This window comes from Apostichopus japonicus, chromosome 10, assembly GCF_037975245.1.
Source record: "Apostichopus japonicus isolate 1M-3 chromosome 10, ASM3797524v1, whole genome shotgun sequence".
In the NCBI taxonomy this organism is placed as follows: domain Eukaryota; kingdom Metazoa; phylum Echinodermata; class Holothuroidea; order Aspidochirotida; family Stichopodidae; genus Apostichopus; species Apostichopus japonicus.
The window spans coordinates 9,030,510-9,057,639 of record NC_092570.1 but is presented as its reverse complement, the minus strand read 5'-3'; the positions used below and the strand labels follow the sequence as shown (position 1 = coordinate 9,057,639).

At 36.3% G+C, this 27,130-nt stretch overlaps 1 protein-coding gene across 5 annotated transcripts in view; it reads left to right on the top strand.

Annotated features, from left to right (window-relative positions):
* Positions 1-27,130, top strand: part of LOC139974767 (unconventional myosin-XVI-like) — a 94,267-nt gene that overhangs the window by 56,419 nt on the left and 10,718 nt on the right. For all 5 annotated transcript variants that reach the window (XM_071982174.1, XM_071982175.1, XM_071982176.1 and 2 more), the window contains one exon: positions 11,825-11,946. In XM_071982174.1, the coding sequence (XP_071838275.1) occupies positions 11,825-11,946 (122 nt within the window). The remainder of the gene's footprint in view (positions 1-11,824; positions 11,947-27,130) is intronic.

Sequence of the window (27,130 nt, the reverse complement as noted above, 5' to 3'; positions counted from 1 at the left end):
GAACTATAAGCCCTTACTTCAGTTATTTTTGGCCCTGCTGGGAAATAACACATTCCCTTGATTTGCAGTGTTGTGTAGCTAGAATTCTAGTCATGATGGTGAGTGGTTTTGCGGGCGAGCAAATGTCCAATGACTGTTTGGCATGTTCTAGGAGAGAGTGAGAAAGAGAGAGAGGGAGAATTAAGGCATGCTAATATGTGAAACAAGAACTGGATCGATATTAAATTTAAGGTAATTTATTGTGGTACATACTGACTGCAGCTAATAGTATACAACATACATGTATGTATGAGCCTAGGTAGTAATACTTGGTCAAAGTCATCACTTATAGCAAATTGATTTGATCAAGTCTTTATGTATGTATGTGTGTATGTATGTATGTAAGTATTTTAGATCCTCCTGCAAGCAGGAACTCGCGAAGAAGCCTCATTGGCTTATCAAAGCCGCAAGCTGACCGAAGTCAGTCTCTCTCATCTCTTTATCACAACCATTTGACTGTTTTTGCTTAGCTTTCCTTATAAATATTGATCTACCGTCAAAACCTTTGCGACAGCAAAAATTTGTAGAGTCTTAAAGCGTTTACATAAATACATTTGATAAATTGATTCTTCTCTTTGACCGTGCTTATTCCTGTTGATTCAGACTCACTTACTGTAGATCGCAAAGTACATTGCACTGTGGTATCTATCAAAAAAATATATGTAAAAGTTTGAAGACCCGATGTTTCCATCCTAGCAGGATCTTCTTCGGAGGGCTCGAACTGAAATCAAAACAAACTAAAGTTACGGTGGTTGTCAGTTTGTTTTCGTTTCAGTCGGCTCCCAATGGACATCCTGCTAGGATTGGAACGGTCAGCCCCTGTAGAACTTTTAACATACTCGCCTACGCAGGATTTTGGCAATAGACTTAGCAGCTTGCTGACAGTTTTAATTTTCCCCCCTTTTCTCTCTCTTTATAGCAAAATATACATATCTGACTTGATTTTCCCTGAAGTTTCTCCATATTCTCGTTGGTGGTTTGCCTCATATCATCAAGGACATAGTTTTACTTTAAAACTCTCACCTGCCATATTTTATAAAAATCCTGTAACACTGCCGAAGATTATAAGGCAAGTTCCATGTTGTGCGACAAGATGCTACTTTTGTACATTTATGTGCAGCCGCCATCATGTGACACTTTCTTGCAATCATAATAGAGGATTTTATCTGAAAATATTAATCTCATAATGACAATTTTGAATGTTCTCAAGGACATCTCTGTGAAATCCCATATATAGCTCTGAGTCATAGCTGAGACACTCACAAAAAAATCACTCAAAATTCTGCTTTGTCTGTCCAAATTAACATATTGCAATTTTGGTTTCAGTGATAACCAATGCTGTGTAGTAGTGGTGGTAGTAGTAGTTGTTGTTGTGTGCCTTGAAGGGGTTGTTGAGTAGTATAAGTGAGGAGTTTTTATATTAGTCCAGTGTAGATGGATCAATGGTGGTTGTAGCTAAGTAGTGATGACTCAACGCATGCTCTCTCTCTGCTGATTTAATTACGCTACAAATTTAATCCTTCCTTGTTGTGTAGTAGTCGTAGTGGTCATTCCAGTAGGCCTACACTAATTATATTTCCAGGTGTGTGTGTGCCTTTAGAAGGAAATAACCTGTCGAATTGTGTGTAGGAACTCATAGAACAACTGAAGCAGACAGCTAGCAGAGCTGTAACAATGTTATAGGAATTCTCATAGCATCGCAGACTGTACTGTGGGTGAGTACTACCTCAAACCAGGGTTCATTTACCTTATTCTATACTGGAATGAGGTCTGTTAACACTATAAGCTATACTGTGGGTGAGTACTACCTCAAACCAGGGTTTATTTACCTTGTTCTATACTGTAATTAGGTCTGTTAACACTGTAAGCTATACTGTGGGTGAGTAGTACCTCAAACCAGGGTTCATTTACCTTGTTCTATACTGGAATGAGGTCTGTTAACACTGTAAGCTATACTGTGGGTGAGTAGTACCTCAAACCAGGGTTCATTTACCTTGTTCTATACTGGAATGAGGTCTGTTAACACTGTAAGCTATACTGTGGGTGAGTAGTACCTCAAACCGGGCTTCATTTACCTTGTTCTATACTGGAATGAGGTCTGTTAACACTGTAAGCTATACTGTGGGTGAGTAGTACCTCAAACCGGGGTTCATTTACCTTGTCCTATACTGGGATGAGGTCTGTTAACACTGTAAGCTATACTGTGGGCGAGTACTACCTCAAACCGGGGTTCATTTACCTTGTTCTATACTGGAATTAGGTCTGTTAACACTGTAAGCTATACTGTGATTGAGTACTACCTCAAACCAGGGTTCATTTACCTTGTTCTATACTGGAATGAGGTCTGTTAACACTGTAAGCTATACTGTAGGTGAGTACTACCTCAAACCAAGGTTCACTGCCTTGTTCTATACTGGAGTGAGGTCTGTTAACACTGTAAGCTATACTGTGATTGAGTACTACCTCAAACCAGGGTTCATTTACTTTGTTCTATACTGGAATTAGGTCTGTTAACACTGTAAGCTATACTGTAGGTGAGTACTACCTCAAACCAAGGTTCACTGCCTTGTTCTATACTGGAATGAGGTCTGTTAACACTGTAAGCTATACTGTGATTGAGTACTACCTCAAACCAGGGTGTATTTACCTTGTTCTATACTGTAATGAGGTCTGTTAACACTGTAAGCTATACTGTGGGTGAGTATACTACCTCAAACCAGGGTTCATTTACCTTATTCTATACTGGAGTGAGGTCTGTTAACACTGTAAGCTATACTGTAGGTGAGTACTACCTCAAACCAGGGATCATTACATTGTTTTTGTATTGCGATGAGGTATGCTGGTACTGTGGGCTGCACTGTGTGTGAGTACTACCTTAAACCAGGGTTCATTACCTTGGTTTTGTACTGGAGTGAGGTCTGATAGCACTTTAGACTTCACTGTGTATGAGTATACTACCTCAAAGAAGGGTTCATTTTGTTAGTTTGTACTGGAATGCGGTCTAGTTTGGTGTTACTGGTATAATTGCACGAATTTCCCCTTTAATACAGATATTGATGCCTCTGTTCATTACAACTATCTTTCTGTTGCCTTAATCTCAAACTAGCATGTTTGTTATTCACCAATGACTGGTTAATAGCTTTATGTTTTGCTATTGTCACTATGTACACTGTGACTGTAATGCTTGGGTTAAGGCTTGGAGGGGATCATGTAGAAACACTTTCATAATAGTGTCCATCATATCAAATCCTTTGGATTTTCTCTCCGTCTCTGTCTCTCTCCCTCTAACTCGTTCTTTTCTTTCCCTCTCGTCTCTGAAAACAAAACAAAAAACAAAACAAAACTTTGAATGAATTTAATAGCCTAACTTCCGTCTTAAACTACTTTTGCCTTTTAAGAGAACCTGCCAAGCTCAATTAAAATTCACGACTTTTCCTGAACATGACACTTTCCCCCAAATGGTTTTCACAACTCTCTCTGTGGAGAGAGCCTGTAGTTTATCAAGGTCTGGTGAGGCTCGAGAGGCTTTAAACACCGTACAGGAAGTCACACGGAACACATTTCTGTCTGTGCCATCTTTTGGAAGAGTTCAGGTTTTCTATATTTCCTGTTTTGGAGAAAACGAGCTGTGTTTTGTGTTCAGTCCTGTGCATTCTTGCAGTAGAGGATCTTGGCTGCCTGTGTTTTTATACTAATCATTCTCTACCAAAAAAATGGTACGTAGTTGCTTTTGTGACCTTACAAGATTAATATCTCGCTGGCTTTGTAGATTATAAGATCTAGCTTTAAGGTAGTTCAGGCTTTGTTTACTCAGATGAATGTAATCCTACTTAAATAGTGAAATTAAATATTAAAGAAAACAATGAGTAGGGTGTTTTTATTAAATTTAACAACTTAAATACCATCTATGCTTGCAAGTATAGGCCTTCATTACTCAGATATATGTAATCCTAATTAAATAGTGAAATCAAATATTAAAGCAAACAAATAAGTAGGGTGTTTTTATTAAATTTAACAACTTAAATACCATCTATGCTTGCAAGTATAGGTCTTCATTTCTCAGATAATTGTAATCCTACTTAAATAGTGAAATCAAATATTTAAGCAAACAATAAGTAGGGTGTTGTTATTAAATTTAACAACTTAAATACCATCTATGCTTGCAAGTATAGGTCTTCATTACTCAGATAAATGTAATCCTACTTAAATAGTGAAATCAAATATTTAAGCAAATAATTAGTAGGGTGTTGTTAATTTAACAACTTAAAGACCATCTATGCTTGCAAGTAAAGGTCTTCATTACTCAGATAAATGTAATCCTACTTAAATTGTGAAATCAAATATTTAAGCAAATAATTAGTAGGGTGTTGTTAATTTAACAACTTAAAGACCATCTATGCTTGCAAGTATATAGGTCTAATTTTAAGGTGATCTTTAGCAAGAATTTTGTAAATTTTGATCAAGATTTATTTGATTTATTCTATCGTTGAACATGCATGCATGTTTAATGTGCATCTTAAACAGCCTGCAACAGCTCATTTGAAATATCTGGTAATATGTAAGAATATCTGGAACTCTTTTGTAGTTTTAAAAATGGCTAGAACAGGTGACCTCAAGTTTACAAGCCCCCTATGCTCTCACCAAACTGAGCTATCCAACCCTTAGTTGGTGGTGATCCATATTTATCCATTTCTTTGCCGAAAAAGCAAAGATGTGACAGCAGGTAACAAATTGTAGCAGAGTTAAAACTCATTATAGGATGATTAAGATTGATTGATGACAATCATTGTAAATTGAAGATTCCTCAAGCAAGTCAATATATAAACACCTTAAACAAACATTACAGATATTGTAGACTTATAAAGGAGACAAGAAAATGAAGAAGATGTTGTCATGGTAACATGATTAACAGTACTTATGTGATTGTTCTGCTGGAGCTTTGAAATGTTTGTCTGACAAATTGAACAACCACATCTAGAGTTAAGAACCAGAAAGTAAGTGTTCAAAATAATATGGGATATATATATATATATATATATTGGAAATTGTAGTGAGTTGGAAAATCCGGAACAGTGAAAAAACTTCCAGCTTCCACCGGGATTCAAACCCTGGCCTCCCGCTTTATATGCGGACACCCTAACCACTAGGCTAAGAACGCTGATTGTATGTCCAGAGGTTCGAAACCGATAAGGAAGGTCGTAATTCCACTGTAGGCATTTGCCACCTGCATGGTGTGGCGATTGTCACCTATATATATATTTATATATATTTATATATATAAATATATATATATCCAGGCTCATTTTTAAGAAAAAGTTTTTTTTCTTTGGACAACCTTGCCTTCATATTTGGTCGTCGGAAGGATTTTTTGGTTGTCCAAATGAAAGCGCTTGGATTTTTAAAATGGTGCTCTGCAGATTAAACATCCAGTGTTGCCATCAAAGGGCTCTATATCATAATTGCTCCTACATTAGTTGTAAAGATTGCATTGTTAATAATCTAGATATAATTATTATTGCACTTTGGATGAAAAGCCTGGACTGTAAACTTTGAAATTTTTGAATAATTGTGAAACTGTAGTAGGTTGTAAGAAATAACATGCATCTAGACTAGTTGGCCTCTTGTGATGTCACACACAGGCATCCAGAATCACTTGTCTGAGAATAAAATAAAATCAGCCTAACTTTCATCGATGATTGATTAATAGTCAAAACTTGCTCAAATATTCAGTAAGTCTCTTTTGAATACTTGGTTTTGAACAATTAAAATTATAAATAGGCATATATATCGCAATTCTTCACCAGTGCAAAACTAATTTTATAGCTATGGCACGAAACTCACTTGGACCTAATCTGTGTCCAGACTCTCCAGCTACAAGGTAAAGCTAGTTTGGGGATGCTATGCAGTCTTACCATATTGGATTGAGTTTGCCCAATATCTGTCTGAAACATTCATAATTATATGGAAGTGGTTGCGCCAGTCATTTTATGATTTCTCATTTAGCTTCGATATTAAACCTGCATTGTGAGTTGGGATCGATCGGATTCCAGTCAGTGAGTATTAAACTACACCTGTTTGATATGTGTGCCGTAGCACAGGAAATACAACTATCATAATATATTTCATCCAGCCAGTCTCGTAATCTTTGCTGGTTTGTAGGCAATACAGGAAACCACTGATATCCTGTCGAGTGAGTGTGATGATAGGCCACCAGCAATACCATTGCAATAAGCTCAGAAAGCAATGCACAAAGAGTGTAAATTCAATACTAAATCTACTCTTGAACTGCTTGCTAATTCTTTTTTCCAAGAAACTTAAAGATTCAAGTTCAATATTGTCTTTGGAATTCTGTGGAATTACCAGATACACAGTGCTGGCACACAGTAGGTACCTTGCGTTAATGTTCATATCTATTTAACTAGCTCTGTATTGTGGATGATTTTGAGAAATTTCTTTGAAACTGGTATTTATTATATATTGCATTAATTTTTCATTTCATTTCTATCTTGGTAGAAAAAGAATCCAATTATTAAACAGGCTATTGGACATTATGTTGAAGGTCTATGCACTACTGCACTGTTAGGTATCATTTTAAGCTGGTCTATGCACTACTACACTGTTCAGTATCTTAATAAGCTGGTCTATGCAATATTGTACTGTTAGGTATCTTTATATGCTGGTCTATGCACTACTGCACTGTTAGGTATCTTTACAAGCTGGTCTATGCACTATTGCACTGTTGGGTATCTTTATAAGCTGGTCTATGCACTACTGCAATGTTAGGTATCATTTTAAGCTGGTCTATGCACTACTGCACTGTTCAGTATCTTTATAAGCTGGTCTATGCAATATTGCACTGTTAGGTATCTTTATATGCTGGTCTATGCACTATTGCACTGTTAGGTATCTTTATAAGCTGGTCTATGCACTACTGTACTTTTAGGTATCATTATAATCTGTATCTTTATAAGGTGGTCTATGCACTACTATAGTGTTAGGTATCATTATAATCTGGTCTATGCACTACTGCACTATTAGGTATCATTATAATATGGTCTATGCACTACTGGACTGTTAGGTATCTTTACAAGCTATGCACTATAGGTCACTATATGCACTACAAGCTATGTGCTATAGGTCTATGCACTATTGCATTATTAGGTATCTATATAAGCTGGTCTATGCACTTCTGCACTGTTAGGTATCATTATAATCTGTAATATGCACTACTGCACTGTTAGGTATCACTATAATCTGGTCATTGCACTATTCCATATTGTTACCTGCCAATATCGAGGATGCTTCAAAAGTTACGTAACAGAGCCACATGTCATTTTCAAGAAAGAGATGTCGCCACCATGAGACAAAAATGCAAATTGCCTTTGTGAGAATGGGGAATACTAAAGCAAACCAAAAAAAAAAAAAAATTTTGTACATAGTTAATAATGTGTTCAAAAAATATTTAAACCATTGGGGAAAAAAGGATCTAAGTGAAAGTGACAAAATATAGCAATTCAAATGGTTTTCCATCGTGTAGCTTCTATGATTAATTACAGCACATTACAATGGTACTAGTGACTTTCAGATTCGCTCTGATCGAAAATACAAACTTTAATTTCTGTGAACCTCAATGTCTACGGGTTGCTAGGGAAAGCAGATTTTGATGCCCGTGGATTAGAATCGTGTCACTTGGAGCCATAATATTCAGGGGAAGAAAAATAAAGGAAATGAGAGGAAGCTGTTACACTTTTTGCAATTTTTGCACTGATTTTAGCAAAAACGAGGTTTGCTATACAATTGATTGTTTGGACGACTTTGACGGCTGTGTTTCCAGTAAGCCAAATTCACTTAGTTGTGTTTGTACCCAAATCAATTGTTTTAGAGCTCTGTGGAGTTCATGAGGTTTCCAACTTCAGCTACAGTGAACATGAGGTATAGGTTTGCATGTACTTTGCATAGCCCAGCAGTTAATTATCAATGTGGCCCACTTACATGAATTTTCGAAGCGCCCTTCATTGCTGAAAAGTAATCAAATGGATGTTTACATATGAAAAACAAATGAAACTTCCTGAAAAGTCTGGGAAATGTTTTGTGACTAGTTATTGGCACAGATGTTATTAGAAAATTACGATTCTGTACTTATGTATTCACTTCAAAACCCAGGGTTTATATTTCCTGTAAAGGTGGCAAGAAATTTTAAAGGTGTGATCTTATGATCATAGTGCGAATCTGCACCCACTCCAGCTCAGGTCATCGTATCAAACTAGGTCGCTACATGTGTGACTACTCCCACCTTGTATATATTTATATTTGTTCCCTATATCCTTTCACACAAAGTAACATACAGTCTAGACTTCCTGAGGTTCCTTATTGTAAATGGTAACCTTTAAGATGACAACAAAAGGTGTACATCTTGAAACCCAGCTCATTGTTAAACCTAAACCTGGAGAGGTGGGGGCATGTCAGGCATTTCCTTGAGTTCGTTAAATGGACCAGACGATCGGGAAATTTGTTTTACTTATTTTTGCATTAACTCTGTTGGATTTTAGGTATCAATTTCTGTTTTGTTTTGAACTTTACAATTGTTGACATGCTATTTGGTTTACTAGTGAATGTGAAAACACATTCTTGATTGTTTGCCAAAGGCCAAAAGGAATCCATGTTGATGGTGATGGCTCCACTTTGGTGATACATAATATAAACTTCTTCACATGACACTGCTAATGGTTGTAATGATTGCCTCTGTGTGTATCTCTCAAACTCCCTTTTCTTTGAAAAAGCAATTTATGGAGAGGTGTTATGTCTGTCCATTTAGACTATAAAAAGAGTTGATTTCTTCACAGTTCTGTAAGTGACAGCTTTTATCAAGATTGCAGCTGGGACTAATATCTTCATTTAAATGTCAACATGAGGTGAAAATTATGCCAACTAGCAGTGAGGGTGCGGTTTAAGGGTTTAGGATTATTTGTGGTTATTGCTGCTGGTTGCCAGTATGTAGTAAATAACAGGGTATCTTTATTGACTTTCACTGTTTGCTAAAGTGAAAATTTCAAAAATATGAATATGAAAATAGAGGAGGTTACTGAATCCATCATTTGGTTTTAAGTTTTGTGAAGTTACTACAGATTGGCTATTCTTACCTTATTGAGGGTATCCTGAACTGAGATTAGTCTCAGAGAGTAGCATATTGAGGGTAACCTGTACTGAGATTAGTCTCTGAGGGTAGCCCTATTGAGGTTAGCCTGAACTGAGATTAGTCTCTGAGGGTAGCCCTATTGAGGGTATCCTGAACTGAGATTAGTCTCTGAGGGTAGCCCTATTGAGGGTAACCTGAAGCGAGATTAGTCTCTGATGGTAGCCCTATTGAGGGTATCCTGAACTGAGATTAGTCTCTGAGAGTAGCATATGGAGGGTAACCTGAAGCGAGATTAGTCTCTGAGGGTAGCCCTATTGATGGTAACCTGAACTGAGATTAGTCTCTGAGAGTAGCATATTGAGGGTATTACCTGAACTGAGATTAGCCTCACTGAGAGTAACCCTATTGAGGGTAACCTGTTCTGAGAGTAGTCACTGAGAGTAGCCCTATTCAGGGTAACCTGAAGCGAGATTAGTCTCTGAGGGTAGCCCTATTGAGGGTAACCTGAAGCAAGATTAGTCTCTGAGAGTAGTCCTATTGAGGGTAACCTGAACTGAGATTAGTGTGTAGATGATCCTCTTTTCAGAAGACTTATCAACGGTAGTTGCTTTAGTAATTCTTCCAATTAAAGTGAAGATATGTCCATAAACATGTTCCAGAATACAATGATATTTTCTAAAGATATATTTCAAAATTTTAAATATTTTTTATCATTTATTTTACATTTGTTCATTTTGCTAAAGGCGTTGTTGTGGAGGAAAGTCAAAAAGTTCAAAAAGAAGGTATAGCATGTCTTATTTTAATTGGAGGAATGATGTTCATTGGCCAAACATTATGGTTGAAGGATGAACACCCTACTAGCTTAGTAATGTATTGCAGTGTGGATGCATCCAGATACCAACAGGCCGTGTGGCTTTGGCATTTTGTCCAAATTTTGTAGTGTAGTAAAATATGTTACTTGTATTTGTTGTAGCTTAGAAAATATATAGAATGAAAGTATCCACACGAGTACAGGGAAAGCCAGTTGTCGGACACAATACAGGCTGTACTCTGTATTTGGCAGTACTATTAGTACAGGGTTACGCAGTTGGCTCATCTTATCCAACACTGATATCTTGTGTGTGCATCTCACAAAAATTCCAAGTCCCACACACTTGATCCCACTGTAGCTAATAAAAGCTCACACAGATGCCTTCCATAAACTTCATCAAACAGTTATTAATAGCAATGCTGCAATCCTGTGTACTATGCACATGTCAGGCTGTTGAAGTATAGCTATTTTGTACCTAAGATTGTGCTTGACCAAATCTTGCCAAATGATGGATGGTAGCACAAATGATTTTACCAACAAATTAGTCATATCAGTGGTTTGCCAACTGAAATTCAGTTTATAGTTTTCCAAGTTTCATTTTAATAAATGCTCTTTGGAATTGATGATTTGCTGTGGTAATTATCTCTGAGAGACTGATTTTTAGAGCACATGTCAATGGGTTTCCTCTTCATTTTACTCAATGTGGTGATATTTTGTCTATATTTGTATTTTTATTGTGACTGCTCAATGTGGGACGTGTATGTGTTGCATGATGCAAGAAGAGTGTTATATCTCAACGGTCCACAAACTGTAGGGCATAATTAGATCCAAAAGTGGGTCACGAAGGACTTTTGGGAATTGCCGGAAAATTTGTCTGCAGTTTTCGAAGCTGTCGGAGGGACATCGATTGAGTTATTTTGTATCGTCATGTCAATAGCCTTTAGAAGTAAGCTTAAATAATGTATTCTCAGCATCAATTCAAAAAGTGTGGTTTCATGTGGCTCAGTCCTTATGGAAGATCCTGGGCCATAGGCCCTAAGAGTTTGTGGACCGCTGTTGTAGGTAGATTAAGCCTCCTGTAGTCCTCCTGCAATTAAGGCTGGCATGTTAAAAATTCAACAGAGGTAACTCAAGTAAGAGAATATGTGGTATTTATGTCATCTAATCAATGGAACATTTTCTTCTCTTGATTGAGAAAGTGGTGGGATATCAAAAAGGAGACCAAACAAAAGTTTGGTAAGAGAGAGAGGGGGAGGAGGGAAGGGGAGGGGGGAGGGGCAGCAAGGGGAACAGAACTAGACATTTTGCACACTAACTGTACCTTTCGCTCTTTAACCACTTTTTCAACCTCACCACAGAAATGAAAATTTAATGTCTGAAATTAACTGGGCGGTGCCACACTGGTTTACAAGTATATAATAACAGATTTGTGTTGCCATAATTGGCATGTGCTGGTCAGAATCATTTCAATGATTGGCCCTGTTTGGATAAGAATACCCTTATTCTATGTTGCATGTTATTTTGTTTTCATCTAACTATATATATTTGTCTCCTAGTTACTGTTGCTTAGAACCTTATTCTATATGTGTGGCCATTCTAGCAGATTTTATGACAGAAGGTCCTTTATTCGATGACATTTCTCATAGACCTGTTTTAAAATAATTGAGTTTTGATATCCAGGGCATTTCTTGACAAGTCATTGGATACTGTACCAATGAAAGCTCCTCCCTGAGTGCTTGTTGTCCCTCTCCCCCCCCCCACACACCTCCCCCTCTCCCATCTCGACATCTTGAGTTAATTTTATGAGTATTTATGATAAACTATGTTTTTAATCGTAGGCTCAGAAGGAGAAGAAAGATTCTGATGAGGCCCAGCATATGGAAGACACGTTAAGAGAAGTGGCAGAGGCAGAAGAGAGTAAACAACCATCACAGATAGTGGCCGAGATGGAGCAACAGGAGTGAGTATTGGGGTGTGTTGGGGGGGGGGGGTGGGGGGTCAATTTCACATTTGCACTAAATCATACTAAACAGTTCCTAGATTGGAATTACAACTATTTCATTTCTAGACGGTAATAGTGCCCTATTATTAGAATATACTATTCTCTATTAATATCCAGATTGGCATAGTTCCCTATCATTGCAATATACTATTCTAATCATTTAACTCTTAGATTGGAATAGTTCCATTTCATTGCAATACTATCGTATTTATTTAAATTCTAGATTGGAATAGTTCCCTATCATTGCAATATACTATTCTAATCAGTTAACTCTTAACTTGAAATAGTTCCATTTCATTGCAATACTATTCTAATCATTGAACTGTTAGATTGAAATAGTTCCATTTCATTGCAATACTATCCTAATTATTTAATTTCTAGATTGGAATAGTTCCATATCATTGCAATATACTATTCTAATGGTTTAACGTTTAGATTGAAATAGTTCCATATCATTGCAGTATTATTATAACTGTAAGTTTATGTAAAAGTAAGTTGGCCTGACGTTTCGATCCTAGCAGGATCTTCTTCAGAGGCTAAATGACAAGTGTATTAGTGCTGTGCCGTTTACACGGTTAAACGTGTAAACGAACGAAACATCGTTTAAACGTTTAATAAAACCTTATGAACGTTTAAACGAAACTATGATATCAACTGAAAATTAAATTATTGGCAAAAATCGCGTATCAATTTCCGTGTTTATTTTGTCTACTACGCGAAATAACAACACAACTTACGATCAGTCGAATCATAAACCGCGAACGTAATCCTTCTTTTGTCCCCCCCCCGATGTATCCGGCGATATGAATGGCTTAAACTTGAACGCTGTTATCCTTTTGTGAAAACTTCCTGATTCGCGGCACAAGTGTACTTTATATCGAGCCGACAGCGGCGGCGCAGATAATCCAGTCAATGCATGTTCGATCGAAATGATTACAATCCCTGTCCATCACGTTGAACTCTCCGACCAGACAATACCGAGTCGAATACTCGACTTGGCAATAGTTGTTCAAATACATGATCAAAGGAAATGTATCGATTGCAGATCGTAAAAAAAACTCTGAAAATCAGTAGAGAAATTACCAATTGTGTACGAAAAGTAAGTTGGTACACCTTTCAAATTTTACGAAAGATCCAGCAAAACACTTTCGAAAAATTCACGCGAAATTGGCATATCGCGCTAAATGCAACTAATGTCATGTATACAAGGCTCTAGTACATCCATTTATGAATAAACCGTAAGACCACATCTGGTGTTAAGCGGGAGAAAAAGTATTTTCTAGAATTTCCAAAATTACGCAAAAATAATGTCCTACCATAGTTAAGTGTTTAGCAAATAGCCTAACCACCTCGTCTGTTACGGATCTCACGTAACTACAAAAACACAACTACTGTAATTGTATTTTGCGAACTTGACGTTTTCTACAAGAACATGAAAATAATGTTAAGCATTAGTTAATCATGCCGTGTGGCCTAAAACATATTTTATTACAAGGTTTACTTTCATAAGGATTACCATAGCTTGATATCTTGTGCTGCGTGTATGAACTGTGCCTCGTGTATCATGGGGAAAACTCCATTAAACGTTTCTTGGAAACGTGCCAAAAATGTTAACAAACAGGTGTTAGACAGGGGATGAGCGCACAGTTGTTTGGAAAGGTACCTGGGAAAATTCTGAGCACATGTACAGTACATCCTACAGTAGTATTTAAGTTGGGTTAAACCGTACTGCAGTTGTAAACTGATGTACGTTTAGTGCGCGCTATTCATTGTTAGGCAGTCTAGAAACGGGGCTTTGCCGAACATTTTTGGTTCATAATATCGGAGGTTCTGTATGTTAAACTTTTTAAAGATTGTAAGACAGATTAAATCTCTTTTCATTTTATAACAAAATATAGCTACTCTAACTTGTCATTTAAAATTTTCATAAGCTTCGTGACAATTTAAATTAAAAAAGTTGTCAGTATTTTGCATCCTCAACTGCGAATTTTTTTATCGCCAGACACGCAAAAAAATCCTTTTCCTTTTCCTTTTCCGGGGTCTTCGCCCCACCAGGGCGGTACCCTGGACCCCACGCCTTTATGCTCGCACGCTACACGTGCTCGGCATTTTCTCGCGATTTTCGCGAACGTTTAAACGTTTAAACGAACGAAAAATCGGCTGTTTAAACGTTTAGGTCTTTAAACGAAAACTCACAGCCCTAAAGTGTATTATGAAGGCTAAAACCTAATCAAACTGTAAGTTTACACATAAGTAACCATTAAACAGGGCCGATTCACACCGATACTGAATGTCTGAGTTGATTGTCAAATAAAAGCAAAAATGTCTCTCGAAAGTTTCTGTTATGTCACGTAGCCCAATCTCATGTAATACATGCGTGTGCAATATGTATGCAAACGCCTATACAACCTACTGCAGCCGAAATGAAAACTCTCTGAAAAGTTTCCTGTTATGATGAATGCTAAAACCTAATCAAATTTGTAACTGCTGCATGTTTTGAATATCAGTTACAAAAACAAGCAAGAACATTCGATACATATGCGTATATGTATTGTATGTATGTATTTTAAATCCTCCTGCAAGCAGGAACTCGCGAAGCCTCATTGGCTTATCAAAGCGGCAAGCTGACCGAAGTCAGTCTCTTAGATTCATATTTAACATCCATGATTATGAATTGTCAATTGTCAACAACTGTTTAACTGGACTACATACATTAATCTTGGAGTGACTCTAACTGGGGACCATATGTTTGGAAGGCACGGGCGTTAACCACTTAGCTAACACTACTTAACATAATCTTGATTGTAAATATATTAAGCTAAATTAATAAAGTTTGTTAATTCTTGCTATGTGATTTGTGATTATAGGGGGGGGGGGGGTTGGGGGTTCTGACACGTTGTATTAAACCTTTTTTCTGAGAGACGTGAAGCACTGCATTGATCAGATCAAAATAACACAATATACAATCCTAAGAATAGCGGTTTGTTGGATGGTATGAATAATACATGTGTTGATGCTTTCATATGTTACATCATGTCTGTTAAAAGTTCTCCCCTAACCCTCCCTCCCCCCCCCAAACCCCCAATATTTCATTCTTTTACATAAAGATAACTGGAATAGTCCCATTTACCTATCGGACACAATGTACAGTATTGAACACTGTTTAAAGTGTAAACATTTCTGCCTCAAATAAACAGAAACCTGTAACAGTAAACTTATAATCATTTAATTTTCTAGATTGGAATAATTCTCTATGATTGCAACATATTATGTTAATTGCTTACTTCCGTGATATGTACAAAGTTAATTGATAAATGGTGAAAAGAAAGCCAAATTCTTGAGCATGTACCTGGATGATATAGGAAATATATTGAAGCTTTTCAGATTAATATTACAGCCCTTCTGTTGGCTAAATCCATGTCTCTGGTTTGATTTTAGTCTTGGATATTTTCCCAGATTACTTAAGACTAATTGATTTGTAAAAAAAAGAGGCTAGAGTATTGTGCACTAGATGTTTCCTGTGATTAAACTGATGAAGCTGAACTTTCTCTGCACATTAATATCAAATACTTATATTTAATTAGGAAGTGAAGTGTACTTGCTTACAATGTTATTTCTAAAATTGTGGAGTCAGTTTTGTTACTCACTTTCCATCCTGTTTTCAAGTGGTCCCAGCCATGCAGGAAGTGTAAGCTGAGAACCATTTCTGTAAATAATTGACTGCAGCTCACAGCCTTCAGAATACTGCCTGGTCCTAATTATATACTGTTAATGCAGGCCTCTTTTAAAGTGGCCAGCATTATTGAGGTTCTATCTTTCTGCATAGATTGTGTTCAAAGTATGAATTCATAGTTGCAGTCATGTATGTCAGATCATTAATGAAACATGGTACGTACAGTGGTGTTCTAAATGGTAGGAGAAATGGCTGGTAGGAGAAGTGGTCTCATGAAAATGAAGGGCATAGACCCGGGGGGTGCTTAAAGGTTACCAGTTCGTTCTAGGCACGGTAGAAGGGGGTGCTAAGGTTGTGAGGAGACAGGTAAGCTTGTCACTCATAAATATCCAAACCAGTAAGTTTTGGAATATCTTTTGCTGGACCTGAGATGTCCACTGTGCACTGTACACTGTGCTGTGGGTATTGACCACAGCTGTACATACTGACTGTACACTAGTGTCTAATTACCGACGGTAGCAAGCTGTGTGTGTATTATCTGGGATCGATGGTGGTGTCTAACACTTCTGTTACCCCTCATTCGAAACTAGGTCAGATTACCGGCATTAGACGTTTCTTTTTGCGCAAGTCTTCACACCCTTTAAGCAAAGGGAAGGTTCCCTTGATGGTATCATTCTCACAAGGCTATGAATATCATTAATTGAACTAATATCTCCAAAACTATGAAAAATGATCAAAATGTGTTGGAAATATATTTATTACTGGTGTACTGGTGCCGTGGCCAAGTGGATAAATGGTGGCATATGAAGCTAGAGGCTTATCAGTTGGGAGGTTCCGGGCTCGATTCCCGGCAGGGTCATAGTAAAGTGGGTTTTCATCCAAGGGCAATCTACCGTTTTCCCATCTAAAATGACTTGCTTCTAAATTGAAAAGACTCCAAATTTGAGTTAAAATGTTGACTTGGAAGCCACTGACATGTAAGTTGTAATCCATTTATAAACCTTTGTGGATTTCTCTCACAGTTGTTGTCGCTTAAGCATCTTAAAAATAACTGCTGATTATTATTATGAATAAAATCATATTTGACTGTATTACATGTTAAGCCTTAAAATCGGGTGAAGAATATAAATTTTTGCTTTTTCCTTTGGTCAATGCTTTCCATATACACCAACTTGCCTGCTTCAAGGTACATTCGTAGTTCAAATTTACTAAAATTTCCATGTGTCCAATATCGTAAGAATGGCAGGTAAGAATTGTATTGAATTTGACTGGGATAATCAAAACACCACAGACCCAGCATCTGAGAGACATAAAACAATGCAAGCTTCAGTTATTGTGATACATGTTAAAAGCACTGACCTAATTGAAGACACCCTTGTCAGATATCTACATATAAAGATATTGATTATGATCTCAGTATTAAATCAGATTACATATAATATGTGATTTGCCTTATTTTTGTTTTCTTCTTGTGGCTTTCTGTTCTGTTCAGCTAGTTTTGGCACATTCACAAAGTCAATAATTCGGTTTAATAGTTACCCTTTAACAATGACTTCCTCTCCTTCCTGATCCTATTGCTACTTAATATACAGTACTTCATGAAGCGCTGGCTCTCTAACATTTGTTTCCTATGAACTACTGGACCGTGGCCTTGTGGGGGGCTATATGAGACTTGTTTAGACAATCTTGAAATTCTAAAATCTGCTTCCTGAATAAAGAATTTCGACTTTCCTGTTTGTATTCGTCAGATTCTTGAGCTGTTTGGCAGCGAGAATCTGTTTTAACCTCGGTCAGGTTACGATCCATTGTTGCTTTTGTTTAGAATTCATAAATATTGATCAATACTAAACAAAGGAAGAGATTTAATTAGCGTCTTGTGGGATAGGTCAACTACTCAACTACATGTTGCTTAAACTGGGTGTGTGAATAAAATGTATATGGAAACAGTGTATAGTATGCTCCAGTTGGCAGGCCACACCTAAATATTATGTTTCAATAATATACATAGAGTAGCATTGGTTATATGATATTGACATACCTTACATAAAGTGTATGCTATATGACCGTACCTTACTGTATCAAGTCAATAGTAACCATACACCATTAAACTTTTGTCAACCACTCCCTTAAAAGTGTTGCAATGCAACACACTGCACTTACACTTGTGTTATCTTTTAACTCTGTTTTTATAATTTCCCTACCAGCAAATGTGCTAGAAAAGTAAGGGTTGAAAACATTACAGTAGTTCACTTCATGCAGTCGGCCTTATAACAGCACAATCCAGGGCGATCTTTGGTAGTATAAATCATAGCACTTGTGTGTGACATTGGTACATTGTTACACTTGTTAGTTCATGGTACGTCCTTGATACTGTATTTTTATCAGACATAGGATTTCTCCCAAAAGATAAAGTAAGTACTAAATAGATTTGCATATAAATGACATGACCAGTAGCACAAATGCTTCTATTTATTATTATTTTAGATATTTTATATATTCCACTAAGGGATATAGACATCGGTTAGCCGGTAGAGTTTGGCATATGTTCTGTATGTCAATTAAGCCTACCGTTCGTTATGTACAGCATTGCTGGGTTATTCATTAGTTATAGCTTTAAAGAGTTATTCGTACATTGGTATATGTACAGCGGTACATAGTTACCCATCGGTATATGTACAGAGGTACATAGTTACCCATTGGTATATGTACAGCGGTACAGAGTTACCCATTGGTATATGTACAGCGGTACAGAGTTACCCATTGGTATATGTACAGCGGTACAGAGTTAGCCATTGGTATATGTACAGAGGTACATAGTTACCCATTGGTATGTACAGTAGTACATAGTTACCCATTGGTATATGTACAGCGGTACAGAGTTACCCATTGGTATATGTACAGCAGTACATAGTTACCCATTGGTATATGTACAGAGGTACATAGTTACCCATTGGTATATGTACAGAGGTAGAGAGTTACCCATTGGTATATGTACAGCGGTACAGAGTTACCCATTGGTATATGTACAGCAGTACATAGTTACCCATTGGTATATGTACAGCGGTACAGAGTTACCCATTGGTATATGTACAGCGGTACAGAGTTACCCATTGGTATATGTACAGCGGTACAGAGTTACCCATTGGTATATGTACAGCAGTACATAGTTACCCATTGGTATATGTACAGCGGTACAGAGTTACCCATTGGTATATGTACAGCGGTACAGAGTTACCCATTGGTATATGTACAGCAGTACATAGTTACCCATTGGTATACGTACAGAGGTAGAGTTACCCATTGCTTATGTACAGCAGTACAGTTACCCATTCGTATATACATACAGCGGTACAGAGTTACCCATTGGTGAATGTACAGCAGTACATAGTTAACAATTGATATATGTACAGCGGTACAGAGTTAGCCATTGGTGTATGTACAGCGGTACAGAGTTAGCCATTGGTGTATGTACAGTGGTACAGAGTTAACGATTGGTATATATGTAAAGCTGTACCGTTACCAATTGGTATATGTGCAGCAGTACAGAGTTACCCATCGGTGTATGTACAGCGGTAGAGTTACCCATTGGTATATGTACAGTTATACAAAGGTTCTTTGGTTATATACAGTGGTACAGAGCTACCTGAAGGGAATTGCAGATACTGTTCAGGGTGATAAATATAATCTTAATTTAAAGTTCTTCCCCTCTACCTCATAAGTTATTGACGAGAGTCGCATGGGTGTCCCTGCATGGGAGACAACAACAACCATTCTGGAGACAATAAACCAAAAAATTAAGAAAATCTTCCAAATGAACAAAATGAAAATATATTGCAACGGATCGTGATTCACATCATTTTACATGGGAATAATAAACAGTATAACAATTCTTCCTACACACGAGGGGCAATTCTTTCATTCAATAGTAATATTGCAGTTAATGATACACTAATACAGTGAAAAACATTACAATGTGTAAATTATTAGCTTAATAGACTGATCAATCAAATTTTATCAACTGAAGGATGATACAGGAATACTTAATAAAATATCAATGGTTCCTCATTGGTTAAGGATGGTACATTTTCTAACCTTAAACCAACTTCACCCATGACTCACTGAAGCATTCTTCACAGGGTACTAGCCAGTAGATAGCAAAAACCACAATACTGTTTGCAAAATTGCAATATCAACAAGCAATCACTACAGGTCGATTGAACAAGAAATATAAGTTTAAACAAATACATGTGGGATAAACAACTTCATCGTAAAACCTTATAATAAATGCTATAATAAATGCGGTAGTCACTCTTTCAAAATCAAGGAAATGAAAACGTTGATATTTCTATGAAGGCGTGATACATCCTAACTTGAGGGAAATCCCTAAACACAAAGAACCTTGTCCCGAATCAAGAGTGTCACGTGTAACTTACGATAACTTGAATAGAACACAAACTCACACATATCCCAACAAAACACTGTTACACGGTAAGTAGGAACCTAGCCTAAAGCTTGGGACATAACAGTATAAAATCAGACCATCCTGAATGTTACAAGATATGATCTTTCAACAATAAATTGCGATTCCAAATGGAGTTTCTCAATACTCTTACTCAATTCACTGCTCGCTCGCAATCGCCAGCGGAATAGAAATAACCAAAGTTCACAGCGTGAATCATACGCTTTTTCATAGGGTATGAATCAAAAGTAACAAGCAAATTTGGAAATATTTTCATTTTGAATTAAACTTTACTAAATTATAAAAGCACAGCAAAATTGATGAAGATTAATTCATTTGCTGCTTTAAGTGTTAAAAAATAAAGGTAAAAACCACATGTATGGAAACTGTATGCATTAACTTACCCAATGGGTGTGCTGTTTCTTTAAATGCGAGATTTCTGACATATATGTAACTCTAACAGGAGAAAGTGATATTAGACTACTTCCTGCACAACACTTGGATGCCATATCAAAGTTTGAAAGAAATATTCATACTTATGTCATGTTCATTCCAGTTCTAGTTGATGGTATATTTTCTATCCAAAAGATTTGAATTTACATTTTTTTGATCAGGTCTGAGGCAGTAAGAGAGAGAGAGAGTAATCTTATGTAATGTAAATAATATCTTTATATAGCGCAATATGCGCGATGCATCTGTGCGCTAGAAAATAAAAAACAAAAAACAATAAAATACAATGACATAAAACATTAAATAAATACATATACCATCTTCAGATATATACAGGAATATGAGATCGAAAAACTATTAAAGCACTGGTGAAGAGTAAAGCGATAAAACAGATTGACTACAAAATCTACAATTTGAATGCTAAAACGTGAAAAATCCAATTGAAGTTAGAACCTTAAAACCAACACGACAGAGTATATCCACGGTTCACGATCGTCGGTTGTTTTTCATTAAAGTTGACTAATGTGGTGACCGGATTCCAAGGATTAATTATCCGGTTTCATCGCATCGCAAAATGCCATGCATAATGGTCATATCGCTATACAAGTCCAAAGATAGCAGTTTTCCCACAGGAATCATACTATTTTATAGGGGGGGAAAATTTGGAACACTAGAAAGTTTACCCTGGATTTTATTGTTTGATTTTGTCACTTTGCTTGTTAACCTATGCAATATGTCTGTTGTTTGCTTAGGGCTTGTAGAGTTCATATCCATTTTGTCTTTCTTGGGATTTTTTTTTTTTTTTTTAAACAAAGCCAGAAGTGTGAATGGCTTTGATGGTTTGGGTATTGTTTTCACTTGGCTTCCTTATGAGGAAGTGACCTGAGTTACCCAGTTTATTGCTTGTAGTTTGCAGTAACTGTATAGACATTCTTCAACCTTTACTTATTAGTGGAATTGTTGTTGTTTGTTGCTGAAGGTTGAAAGCAGATTATTGGTGAGTTTGTTAGTTTTGTATTCATGTTTATCATAGGTTTAAAAGTGCATCATGGCCTTCACTGTGTACGATATATACATATGTAAGGAACAGGCCGTTCCAAGTCATGGTATAGGCTGTATGCCAGTTTATCTAACTGGATACTATAGGCTCAAGGCTATAGACTGAATCACTGATATGCTCTGATGTCAAAATATGCATTATCGCCTCATATCTGCAAGTCTTTAGTGGTATTAACTAATATGTGCTTCAGTTTTTAAGTGTAGTAAAAGTGTAGAAATAGCTGCAATGAGATTCATCCAAGAATTGTGCCTAATTCCTCAGTGCAATACTGCCAGTGTAGTCTTACTATAACATGAAACCTTTATAAAGTGATGTGGTAATAATGCAGGGGGACAAAATATACTCTTGTTGTTTGTAAAATTAAGTTGGATACTAATTTGTGATGAAATCTTCTACGTTAATAGTTCCCATATTCAATGTGACTGGAAACTAGATAGTTCAGTAGTTAATACTTTTTAATCAAATAATCCTGGACATATGTACTATATAACTAGTCTATGAACTAGATAAGTTATAACTAGTTTAGGTCATTACTTAATACTTGTAATTCTATCATCGTACACAAGTCTATGAACTAGATAGGTTATAACTAGTCATGTCATTAGTTATAATACTTCTTATTCTATGATCCTGGACAAGTCTGAGAACTACATAGTTCATAACTAGTTAGGTCATTAGTTAATACTTGTAATTCTATCATCGTACACAAGTCTGAGAACTAGATTGTTCATAACTAGTTAATATTAGTTGTAATTCTATCATCGTACATAAGTCTATGAACTAGACAGTTCATAACTAGTTAGGTCATTTACTTGTTATTCTATCATTGTACACAAGTCTGAGAACTAGATTGTTCATAACTAGTTAGGTCATTAGTTAATACTTGTAATTCTATCATCGTACACAAGTCTGAGAACTAGATTGTTCATAACTAGTTAATATTAGTTGTAATTCTATCATTGTACATAAGTCTATGAACTACACAGTTCATAACTAGTTAGGTCATTTGGTTTAATACTTGTTATTCTATCATTGTACACAAGTCTGAGAACTAGATAGTTCATAACTAGTTAGATCATTAGTTAATACTTGTTTTTCTATCATGGTACACAAGTCTATGAACTAGATGGTTCAAAATAATAATAGTTAACAACTTGTTATTCTATCATTTTGGACATATCTGAGAACCAGGTACTGTATAAAATATCTTCAGTTAATTGAAGGGTTCTCAGGGTGTTCGCTATTCAGACTAGTGTTGTCGACGTGTGATTCCCTAGCCCAGTGTCAGGCACTGTGGCACTACTATTAAGTTATGTTAACAGGTTAACTTTCACAAAACTTGGGGGCCAGGTGGAAGCTAGTATGTCAGTAACTACAGTCACATTACGTCAAACTTAGAAGACAATGAACTACTGAGTTCACGGTACACAAGTGCGACCGACGTTGATCGAATCATATCTTCATTGTTTTAAAGAAACAATCGACAGGCTGACTGTCAGTGTGATTTGTAATTAACACAATGACAATTAACAATGAAACATGCAATTACTTTAAGCAAATCTACTACCATAGCACAAGGCTTCCATGACAGTAAATTTGCAGTGCGGCAAATGCAGTGTGTCTAGTTCATACAGTATATTTGTTATATTTTTTGTTTTATTATTGTCATCTGAGGGTAGTCCTGCTCAGTGTCATCTCATATACCAACGTCATCTCATAGTTTAGGTAAGGAACCCAACAGTATTCCTCCCAAACTTGAAATCATCAATTGATGTAGATCTTGTCAATCAAACACAGGGGGTTCAGCAATATGGATAAGGTGTATATAAGCTGCATATTCTTGTATATAAGTTTTTCATTTGTTTGTTCTACAGCCCTACCTTCCCCTAAACCTGATAGCCGTTCATGGTTTGTAAAATCAAGGATCAGTCTCATATTTTCCATCTTGCCTTTGCTAAATCCTTCTTTGTTCAACTTTACCACAGACTTGTTAATGCCAGAATTTGGCAAAGGTCTCTGGTGGGTTAGAAACCAAAACTCCTGTGAATGATAAAAGCAGAAGCCTTCTATTTGCAAGGGAATAAAAAAATGACCTTGTTTTGGGAAGATTGAATATGATTCTAGGGAGGTGGCCTCGAATATTAACTCTGGAGTCAAAAGGACAAAGGATTATATTCAGTTGACAGCCCTTGGGATGAAGTTTTATATTGTAAAGCTGCTTTCAAAATGACTGTATGCTTTAATGCGATCTAGTGAAGAAACTGATGAGGAAGTTTTAATGGATAGATCTGTGACTATCTGTAGGAGTTATTTAAACTGTACCAGTGTAATGCGAACAAAATAAAGACAAAATTCTTTTGGAAAAGTTTGAAATAAGTTGTACTGGACAATGTAAGGTAAGTGATAGTGTACTCATTACATCTCCAATGGGAGTATATTACAGATTGAAATTATAGAGCTTTCTGTGAAGTGAAATATGAAATATGTAGCATTTGAGGTTTAGATGATCCAAGTCATATGTTTGTGTATAAATGGAGGCATGAGTATGTATGTATGTATTTTAGATCCTTCTGCAAGCAGGAACTCACGAAAAAGCCTCATTGGCTTATCAAAGCCGCAAGCCGACCGAAGTCAGTCTCTTACATTCATATTTAATGGGTGTAATTGATTAGCTTTTGAAGGTCTTTACGATGGAGTGTCTCTGAATGCACATCAGCGTAAATGTATTTGTGTGTAGGCACAGAAACCAATGTACAACAAACTGTGCATGACCATTATAGCAGATATTAGTGTTGGCATCGAGTAACTGGGTACGTATTTGCCGGCCATGGCATGCTACCTGGTTCCAAAAATACTACCGTGTTCGAAACATATGTAATAAGCTGAGTATTGACACAGTGAAGGGAGCTACCATTGTCCAAAAATGAGATGCCACAAGAAGATACAATATACGGTCTTTAAGTTCGGTTTCCCTTTGGTTTTGTGTTCACATTCTTAGATTAGGTTACAGACATATTATAAACATGTAACCTTTTTGCATATGTTAAGAACTTAACATTTTTCACAAATCAAAACTACATCAATACACATCATTTGTCAAATATGGATGGACGACATTTAAAAACTGCAGATTTGCAGAAAACTGCAAAATTTGCTTGTTGATTCAGTTTTAGATTTATACAAGCCGGAAGTCTAATATTTGAAACAACAAGGAAGCCTTGATAGCCCCACATAGAGGTTGAAAACATATACTGCATGTCTTGAAGAATCCATATAATAACAGTCAAAGTTTGAACAGGCCAAAGTGAAAAAAGATTAACATGATTTCCATCTTATGCTGTTTAATATTGAAGACCAAGACCACTATAATATTGGACAGCAAGAATGTTCAAGACCACAGAGCTTTCAGGTGGTCTCAAGTCCTTGACTGGACCTACAACACTGGTGTGAGTCACAGTCGATAGTAAACTGCGGGGAGGGGGGAAGGGAGAGGAAAGTATGTTTGTGGGAGGTGGGGAATATTGAATGTAAGCAATTGGAATAGCAGAATTTAATTTACCTAGAGCTTGATTATTTAACAATTCAGGCATCCCTCCCCCTCCTCCCTTAAATTGTAGAATACTTTCATGTGCTTATGAGAAGGTCACTATTCTTTATCTCATATTTGCTCTGGTTCCCCTTATTGATCTTGTGCCCTAGGGCAGTGTACAGTAACATTAATGTTCAGATGGCTATTCACTGCTTTCTGAGTGAGCTAAGTGCTGGTCACATTCATTGTGAATGCATGCAGAGTTGAATATCTCTGAGAAATGACAGTACATTAACATATTAATTTATTGGCATCAACCTATACTAGTTAATGTAGTGGCGGTCAGCTTATTCACATATATTAGTTAATGTAGTGGCAGTCACCATAACATGTTAACTTAGTGGCATTGTCCTATAATAGTTTATGTAGTGGCAGTCAGCATAATATGTTTTTGTAGTGGCATCACCTCTATTAGTTGTTGTAGTGGCACTTATTGTACTTAAGAGCAAAGCATCTATATAAATAAGTGGTGTGGTAGCTAATTTACTAATGGGCAATTCCACACAAAGGTGGACATGACCATCCTATTTTCAAAAGTGTCCTATTTAAACAAATTTTACTTCAAATTCAAGCTTAAAGTGTGAGGTTTTCAGATATCATATTTGTTTTTAAAAATTGTTGATGTTTACACACTGAATCAATTAAAATCATTCAAATTGAACAATAATTACTGTTAATATCAAGCTTATTTTACAAACTGTCAGCAAATAATTGTTTTACTTTTGGGAAATTTGTACAAATAGAAATTAATTAATACTTGTAATAAAAATCACACTCTCACAGGCCTATAACACCCATGCACCGATGAGAATTTATTTTTTCTTCATAGTTAATGAACTATACCAATTGAAATTACATTTGTGACCCACAGTGATCAATTATGTAACATTTGTGCCTAGCTAGCTATATAATTTTCAGGTCATAATCACTTTGCTGCATCACCATGAGAAGTGTTTATTTCTGAGTAAGACATATATATATGGCACAAGATGGCAACACTTCTAATGATATCTTTGTTTAACAACACAAATTTCCACACCAATGCAAATATTTCACATTAAGACAATCAACGTTATTCAGATGTCTAGTCCTGTACAAATTCCAACTTGTAACATTAATATTTAACATTAATATGCTGTGGTACATGAGCTTCTTTACTTTACATATCCATATCATGTTATAAGCCTTAGGTCACGCTGTCATGCACCCTCACACTGTTACCATACTTTTATTTGTTTAAGACATTATATTAATCAATAATCATTAATAGTATTTTTTTTTTTTTTTTTTTTTTCACTGGAATGTTATAATTGAGATACTAGAACATGAAGTACATTCAAAGTACTAAAACAGCAAAAGGTTCTTAAAGCTCACAGAGTTTTTGCATTTTATAAACAAGGAAAAAGCCCATGATCTTTTTAAGCATCATGCTGTTACCCCTCTTAAATGATTATTCCTGCATTTAAGGGAACTTTGAAAATATTTTTCTCTCTAAATGAATGTTGCAATATTTAGAGTTGAACTGCAATGAAAGTTTGATGTGAACCTATACATTGTCTGTACTATTAGGAACTCGCAAGTCGCAAGTTCCTGCTTGCAGGAGGATCTAAAAATACAATACAATACATACTATTTGCACTTGAAATGTAAACATTCCTTCCAAAGCATCACAATGTTACCATGGAATTGCCCAAATATAGCATTTATATGTCAGGACAAATTGTTAATCAGGCATTACATTTTGGTTGTCCATCCAGTAAATTTGTCTAAGAAAGTGTAAGGAAATTAACAGTGACCAATTGGTACACTGTTAGAGAGTTGTATAGGTTTTTCAGTAGAACACCAGCTTCAGTGGTGATACTAATTTATGATATTAACTATTTGGGGGTTGTATAGTTTGATGTAGATAAC